Genomic DNA, 8,853 nt, shown 5'->3' on the forward strand with positions numbered 1-8,853 from the left:
AATCACTGATTCCATGACTGGAGCAGAGAAGTTCAAGATGAGCCTGGAACATTCTGTTGAGCCAGAAATTAAAGAATTGATCAAATACTGATTGGGCCATTTCTAAAGAACTTAGGAGCTTCTGTAAAGGTTTTCCCACTGTCCAAAGCTGGGGCAATCTGAGCATCAAAATTAAAAAATAACATTAACAGATTATAACATATTGAGTAAAAGAAGAATCCACAAGCTTATGTTGATATAAATACTGATACAAATAAATAAGCACAAAAAAAAACTAAATGGGGAAAGAAAATTCTTTCTTATGGTTGAGTGCCAACTAATAAATAGTAGAAGGATGTATAAAATCAGAAAGTCGCAGATGGATCCTAAAATGAGTGGGTAAAAAGCTTTTAAGCGATAGTATGCTTACATAGTGTCAGAGGATCAACGCAATAATTCCTAATGACAAACAAAGTGAAGAAGCGTGAAAGATCCGACTTTTACCAAGTGGTCAAAATTTATAACAAATTTGCATAAACCAACATCATGTGACTCCTGATAAGATGCACCAAGGAGAACAGAGCATTACTTCTGCCGAAGATGTTTAACATAAACCGAATCACGAGGAAAGTCAGACAAACCAAAACCATGGGACATTCTGTTAAGTAATCAACATCCTTCAAATTGGTTGAGGTCAAGAAAGACAGAGAAAGGCTGAGGAACTGAGGTAGATTAAAGAATTTAAGGAGAATTTAAGGAGACACACACATGATACTGGCTCAGATTCTACAGGGACAAGGGGAAAAATAACTACTAGGGACAAATTGGGATAATTAACTACAGAGTGTTGATTAGATAACAGAATTAATATTAAATTTTCTAATTTTCATGATTATTCTGCCTTTGTTCTAAGGACAAATCAACATGGTACCTGAAATATATTCTGAAGTGGGTTTGCTACTCTAAATATTATATATATTACACACACACAGTACTGTATGTATATTATATTACATGTAGTAATGAAGTAAGTGGGGCAAGGTATAAACATTTAGTAAATCCAGGCACGCAGAACTTCCTTGCACTGTCATGGCAACTTTTCTGTGAATCTGAAATTATGTCGAAATAAAAATTTTAAAAATGTAAGAGCAAAACACAAAAACAATTATGGTTTTAGAACAATTATGCTTTAGGTAAATGTTAGCCATGATGATAAGGATCTAGAATCTTATGGTTGGTAGAGATCCCAAATCATCCATTTAGTACCTGATGCTCTTGGAATCTCCCCACCAGTAGATCAGTCTACCTATATGCTGGAACTTCGCCAGTGAAAGCCCACTTCACCTCCAGATAGCCCCATTCTTATTCCTTTTTGCATACCTGTTATTTGTCTCGATATATAACTCTTAAGTCACCTCTCTCATGGTCATGTTTATATACCCAAACTTTCCTTCTATGAAAGCTTACACGGTTTATGCTATGTTTATATGGACAAGGGCAAATAATAACTCCAAAGGACATTATTACAGCCATTGAAAAAATTAGAGTATGTACTGTAATTAAATAATAATATTATATTAATATTATAAAATATTAATATGAATATCAATATTAATTTTTCATTTTAATAATTATGCTTTCCTTGATCTTAAGCTAAGTGTCATATATATATATGTATATATATATATATACACACACATATATATATGCCTTTTATCACAGGCTGTCTCCTATTTTAAGTCCTTGGAAGGAAATGAATAAAGAATATCTGTTTATATTTGGATAATCATTTATAGCACATTTATTGGTGTAAAATAGGAGACTATTTAGTTTCCTTTATATATTGAATAAAGTATATTTAAGTCTTCAGGGCAAAGATTATGTTTTATTTGTCTCTATGTCCCCTAAGTCTTAGGACAATCATTGATATTGTGTCTACTTGGCAAATGTCTATTAAGTGAGCCTCTCTTGAAAACAGTCAGCTTCTCAGGCCAGTCTCTATCTTAGGTGGTTTTCATAGTCCCCAAAACTCTTAACACAGTGGCGAGCCCAGTAGTATTTCATGCATACATGAGTGAACGTTATATTGAATTATACAATATTTTGCACCCATGAAGCAGAGATTTAACAAGTCAATGAACAATTATTGAGCACCTTCTCTGAGAGAGGCTGGGGGTGCCAAAAATACTTGATATGTGAATGAATAAGCTTTCATTCAAACAAAGTATTTTGCTTCAATAAAGCAAAGATTTTTCAGGAGGGAAGACAAGAAGCATTTTCTAAGTATAGACCACATATCATTTCAAGGGCTTTTGATGGCAACTATCATTCTAAAGAATAAATGCTTCATTTTTAATACAGCTATATATATATATATATATATATATATATATATATATAATCAGAAGTGAAGCGAAGTGGATGGGAAAAATAAAACTCATCTATCAAAAAGGAAAAAAATATTATATGATTTTTAGCTGTTGGCTTCCCTTTATACACCAAATCTTAGAAACTCCTAAAAACAAAGATTCATAACTAAGTCCATTTAGCTGAAATTCTTTCAGCAGACTGAGTGGTTCAAACTTCTCTAGATCCGAGTTCCGTAAACAGCAGGGAAAAGGGGAAAGAAACTAAATGAGATGGTGTCACTAATGAAAGAAGGAAAGAAATTTTTTGAGCATTCAACAGCTAAGAAATGTTCCTACTTACAGTCAGCATAGAAAAACACTGACAATGGCAGTATATTTTGGATTTAATTTAGAACCCTTTTAAGACCTTTTTAAAAATTGAAATCTCAACATTAAACGACAAAATAATGAGGCATCGCCCTATCCTGGTGTACAGTCTGAACTCAAAATTAAGTTTTGGTTAAAGCCAGCCACTATAGGTTGAAACTGGCTGATGAATTCAAAAGCATAAAAGCAGGGTAAAATAAATAACAGGAACAAAAACATGTGTGTGCTGAATGAAATAGATTTATTAAGAGACTGACAGCAAAACCCCTTTCTACCCACACCCAGTTGTAATACATTGATGCCGATGCAGAATTTAGTAACACAGGAGCAGAGCAGCTAGAAGAAGCAATCTACTTGCTTCACGGCTAAAATTTAGGTATGTCGGAGAAATACATCTTGCTCTCCTTGGCTGTAGGTGAGTATCAGTTCAGTATTGGATGCCTGGATGGCTTGTTCGGCATCGTCAAAGACCAGGAACTCAGTAAGAAGTCAGGAAGAAGATGGAAGATGTATCTCCCTCATGCATCTGGAGACAGGAAGACAGTCGTTGCTCTACAGGTTGGTTCGCACACAGAGAATCGATGAGGAGTTCTGCACTGCCTGGAGCCACGGGTCCTTCAGTAAGTACTGTAGCCGAAGCCAGAGTTCGAGCCCCATGGCCTGCAGAAGCTGCCGCCATAGCAACAGCCCCTGTTGTACATGTTGCTACCGCCAAAGCTGTAGCCCAGGGAGCCGTAGCCATTGCATCCATAACCGTAGTTCAGGGGAGAGCCCAGGGGAATGACGCAGTTCAAGGGGGTGGCTCTGAAGGTCCTGTGGAAGTTGGTTCCATAGCAAGGATAGCCGGGGAAGTAGCTTCCGCAGCAGAAGAAACGAGTCATGGTGGCAGGAGTTGAGGAGGAATGGGATGGATGGGGAAGAGCGAGTTACCCAAGTGTGAATGCTGGTCTCCTCCTGCAGAAGGCTTTTTATACCTCCAGCTGGTGGGCATGACACAGTTGTCTAAATATCTTTCCATTCATTTGCATAAATAAGTCTCTTATTTGGTAATAAAATGCGCGTAAAGGAACCCACAGACTCATAGCCCACATTTTTGTTGGCTTTTCTATTTGCAAAGGAATGTGCTGTGTCTTCAAAACCAAGGCCATCCTTAAGAGACAATTGAATTCTTTTCATCAGTGCCCCATCGTTTAACTACCCTTCGATTGCATCATGTGAGACTCTTTAAATCCTCTGATGATAAACTCCTCCCAAGACAGAGCTAGACTAAAAAAGCTTTGGCAGCCATGTGAACACTTCTACACAGTCTTGAAATTCTCTCCCTATGCTGTTTAAAAACGTGGGTAAACCGCCTGCTCGTGGGTGTGAAGTTTCTTTTGGAGCAAAGAAAATTATTTGGAACTAGAGGGGGTGATGGCAAAATACTATAAATGTAATGTAGTAAACACCCCAGCGTTGTTCACTTTAAGGTGGTTCATTTTATTCTATGTGAATTTCACCTCAAGAGTTTTGTTTTTTTTAGTTTTTCATTTTTAAAACATTGCTACATGTATCCATCGGAATAAGTTTTATTACAGAGGCTGCAGAGACACCAAATAATAGAATCCTTTTTTTTTTTTTTTTTTTTTTTAGGTCACTGTCTGTGGATCATCTACTGGTAATTTTCATGGATTTCATTTATGAGCATCTTCCTTGTTAATGCATTTTTTCCCCCATGGAGAGCATACAATCTTTGTTGTAAATCATCTTGAACACTGACTGCCAAACTGACTTGTGGAGTTGCTATGCTGGGGGGTGAGTGGAATGATCCTTAATTTCAAAGTCACATTGTACCGTGCTGGCTTCTTACTGACTCCTAGTAAAACAAGCTTGGATGCTGTGATCTATTAGGAAATGCCAGTTATATTTAAGGATGCAACACTTTTTTTTGCTCACATTTTGCCCTGTGTGACCATTTCTCAGAAAGAATCTGAGCTTGGCAAAGCTAAGTCTATTCCAATTCAAACGTTTAAAAAATAGTCTTGTTTTGTGGTAGAAGAAGGGTGTGGATTTTCTGAAAGTAAAAAAAGAAAATGTCATCGATATCAACTCTTTTTACTTATTCTCTCCTTAATGGATGATCATAGAGTCCAACAGGCAAAATTAATTATTTCAGTCAGACATCTCTCTCTCTCTCTCTCTCTGTTAAGATGTCGCTTTTCTCAATTTCTTTTTTTTAAATATTTTATTTATTTATTTGACAGGGATCACAAGTAGGCAGAGAGGCAGGCAGAGAGAGAGACGGGGAAGCAGGCATAGAAACTGATGCGGGGCTCGATCCCAGGACCCTGAGATCATGACCTGAGCAGAAGGCAGAGGCTTAACCCACTGGGCCACCCAGGTGCCCCTCAATTTCTTTGATAGAAGAACTTTTTACATGCAATGACATGGATGGAGCTAGAGGGTATACTGCTAAGCAAAATAAGTCATCAAAAACAAATGCCGTATGATCTCACTCGTATGTGGAATTTAAGAAACAAAACAGGTGAAAAAAGGGGGAGAAAAAAAAAAGAGAGGCAAACAAAAAACAGCTTCCTAACTATAGAGAAGAAATGGATGGCTACCAGTGGGGAGGTGGGGGGGGCAGGGGTTTATGGAAGAAATTGGTGATGGGGATTAAGAAGGGCACTTGTGATGAGCACTGGGTTTATATGGAAGTGTTGAATCACTATATTGTACACCTGAAACTAATATTACACTGTATGTTGACGAACTAGAATTTAAAACTTAAAAAAAGAAGAACTTTTTACAGATCATTTTCCATGGTTTCTTTTACTCTACAAAATGATTACATGTTGTGAGATTTTATAGTTGGAGAGACTCAAAAGATAAGGTCTATTTTCAAATTAAGTTTTTAACAAAAGGAATGAATTAAAATGATGCAAAGCTGTGCTTTCAAGGGTCCAAATTATATAAACTCTACATCAGCTAGTCCAGAAAACTTGAACTGTGTCTGTGAGGTGACTGCCCTCATTTTAACGCGACAGTTGGGTGCTTGCTGGAAAAATTGAACTGCTGACTCTCCCTCCAATGCCTTTAGAACCTGTAATTTGGATCTACTGCCACCTGGTGGCAGTGGTACTTTAGGTACTCCGTCAGCACCTCAGGACCCACATGGCCCAGGTTCTCAATAACCAGTGGGCAAAAAAAATGTTGGAAGATCTTGTTTGAAATTTGGATTTCTAGAGCAATCCTTTCCTACTCTCACCGTGAGATTCTAGAAATCAATATTTTTAATAAGAATCTCAGGGGATTCTCATGAATAAATCTGCCTGATAAATTCTGAACCAGTCTTTCATGAGATTTCAAGGAATTTGTCTTTGTTTGGCTCTGTGAAATCGCCCAGAGCTGCTTATCTCCCGTGGACAGGCGTGTTCGGTGCCAGTCACAGGTGCCCTGTTTCCTTTTGCTCTGGGTGACAGAGAAATTAAAGAAAAAGCCTTCGTTTGTCTTTTCCTTTCCCCTGTGTTCTGTTTCTTTTCTCAGAACATACCTGAATAGAAAGGGAAGTAACAGCGGCATATCCAGGCATCTCCCCAGAGGAAAAACCCACCAGAGCTGAACCATGAACTGGTTCCCACCCCTTCCCCTTTGGCTTGTTTTCCCCAGAGAAAATTCCCAGCTAAGTATTTGGTCATTATTGTTTTTATTCTAAATATTAGTAATAATCAATATTCACAGAGGGCTTACTCTGTGCTAGGTTCTGTTCTGAACACTTCACACGTACAATTTAATTTATATGTTTTATCACTGTACATAGTGACAGGACTTACTATGCACTTTTCTAAGCACTTAGCAAACATCAATTCATTTATTTTTTACAGTGATCTTATGATGTGGGTATTGTGATATTTCATAAGAACACTGAGGCCAGAGAGTTTAAATAAATTGTTCACTGTCACAGGGCTAATAAGCAGAATCAAGCTCCTTGCTTTTAACCACTTTGCTGAACTGCCTTTGATATGTCATTAATACTTGAAAGGGCTTCAGCTTATTAAGTGCCTGAGATCACTTTGTTATTTTCTTGCAGAACACATCAATAAAGAAAGGCTAGTTTTGCTGCTATAACAAACCACCCCAAATGTCAATGCTTGTTAAGATCAGAGGCTTATTCCATGCCCACAGTGCACATCCGGTTGGTGGGCGTCTTGGAGAGACATCATTCTCATTCACAGCTGTGAGCTGACAGAGCCTTCATAATCTAAAATACTGCTGATAGGGGACAGGAAAGTGGCAAACCACGTGTCAGTTCCCAAAGACTTCCACCAGACGTCATGGTTGTCTTCACATTCTTCCCATTCTGTAAAGCTCCACAACCCCAGCTCGCTCCTGGGTTCCTGGAGAACAATGCTCGCTCCTGGGTTCCTGGAGAACAATGCTACCTACCGGAAGCAGGAAATCCGTGATACGCAGGACAGCGTTAATGACTTCCGCAGTTTCTATTTCTGCCACACACTAAAAAATTTGTAAAACATATTTTAATGTTTTTAAACACATCTCCCACAATTTAGAAAATAAGATGAACACAGAAATAGAAAGGGGCTTTTTAAGACTGACGTAACTTTAGTATCACATAATTAAAATAGCATAGTTCACTATTTTATTTTGGTTATAAGGCAGTATAATTTAAAGTGGTTCTGATACTGGGCAATTTTAAATATACAGCTTTCAGTGCAATTCATTCACCATCAATCTGAATGGGGTTATAGATGACTTGATACTTTTAATTTTTTTCTTTCTTTCCTTTCCTCCCTGTCTTCCTGGTCACTTTGTAATCTAATTTAGGGCACGGTTGTCATAAATGTTAGTTTTACAACAAAAATCCCTCAATGCCAATTGATTTGCGAAAAAAAGAAATGAGGTCTTATACCAAATTTCATTTTACTTATTACAGTATATATTCAATTTTAAGCAAAGAGAAAAGGAATCAACACAATAGTATCTATGAGGAAGAAATATGGAAGAGGACACCTATGTGACCTACTCACTCGGATATTTAATGACTATCTTTATCAGACACGGATGCTCATAGACTTTCTGTTCCTTCAGGAATCAGCTTTGTATAGGTTCCAAACTACATTAAGCTGGTATAAAATGAGGGTGCTTGTCTCATTCCGTCACCAGGCACCTCCTACTTCCCATCCACGGACTTTATGTTTAACACCTAGGGAAGATACGGACCAGCCTATGTGACGCCCACACACTTATAATCCAGAAGTGTAGGGGAGTCAGTGCTCCTCTTTGACCAGGAGAGATGGGAGTCAGGGTATATAGGCTTCCCATCTGCTCTGCAGATGGTCTGTCCTGAACAGTTAGGCATCTTCTTGGTGAATAGTCTCATAGAATCAAGCACAGAGGTGTATTTAGCTGAAATCAACTCAGTAAGCATCCTGACTGGTGCTGTCCACTCTTCTCTGCTTCGTCCTCTTGCCCCTCACCCCTGTTCCCTGAGAAAGAAGTAATACAGAAACCCTTTATCTGAAACTGTTTTTTGGAAAGCCTAGACCAGAACAGTAGGTCAAAAAATTGTCTTAACTAATATCTCTTTTGAGATGTAATTCACATGATAAAAATAACCCTTTTAAAGTGTGTAATTCAGTGATTTTTATATTCACAGAGTTGTGCAACCTTTCCATTTCATGACTATCCAATTTCAGAACATTTCATCACCCCATCATGCCAAAAAGATATCTCATAACCATCAAAAGTCACTCCCCATGCACAACCACTAATCTAAGTTCTGTCTCTAGGATTTACCTATTCTGGGCATGTCACATAAATTTAATCATATACTATGTAGCCTTCTGTGTCTGATTTCTTTCTCTTTGCATGTTTTCAGGTTTCCATGTTACAGCCTGAATTGGAATTTCATTTCCATTTATGGCCAAATAGCATTCCCTTGTAGGGGTAGACTGCATTTTGTTTACTCATTCATCAGTTGACAAGACATTTAGGTTGTTTCCAGTATTTGGCTACTATGTTGCCATGAACATTCATGTACAAATGATTTTAACATGTCAAAAGATGAGCTCCTAATTTTCCGCTACACACCTATTCCTTTCATGGTCTTTCCTATCTCAAAAAATAACATTGTCATCTA

At 37.8% G+C, this 8,853-nt stretch overlaps 1 protein-coding gene across 1 annotated transcript; it reads right to left on the reverse strand.

Moving 5' to 3' along the window:
- Positions 1–3,331: 3,331 nt before the first annotated feature.
- LOC111155636 (keratin-associated protein 7-1) lies at positions 3,332–3,595 on the reverse strand. Its single transcript, XM_022515907.1, has one exon. The coding sequence runs from the start codon at positions 3,593–3,595 to the stop codon at positions 3,332–3,334; it is 264 nt and encodes an 87-aa protein (XP_022371615.1).
- Positions 3,596–8,853: the final 5,258 nt, after the last annotated feature.

Source organism: Enhydra lutris, unplaced genomic scaffold (genome assembly GCF_002288905.1).
Source record: "Enhydra lutris kenyoni isolate GAN:26980312 unplaced genomic scaffold, ASM228890v2 scaffoldscaffold43, whole genome shotgun sequence".
Taxonomy (NCBI): Eukaryota; Metazoa; Chordata; class Mammalia; order Carnivora; family Mustelidae; genus Enhydra; species Enhydra lutris.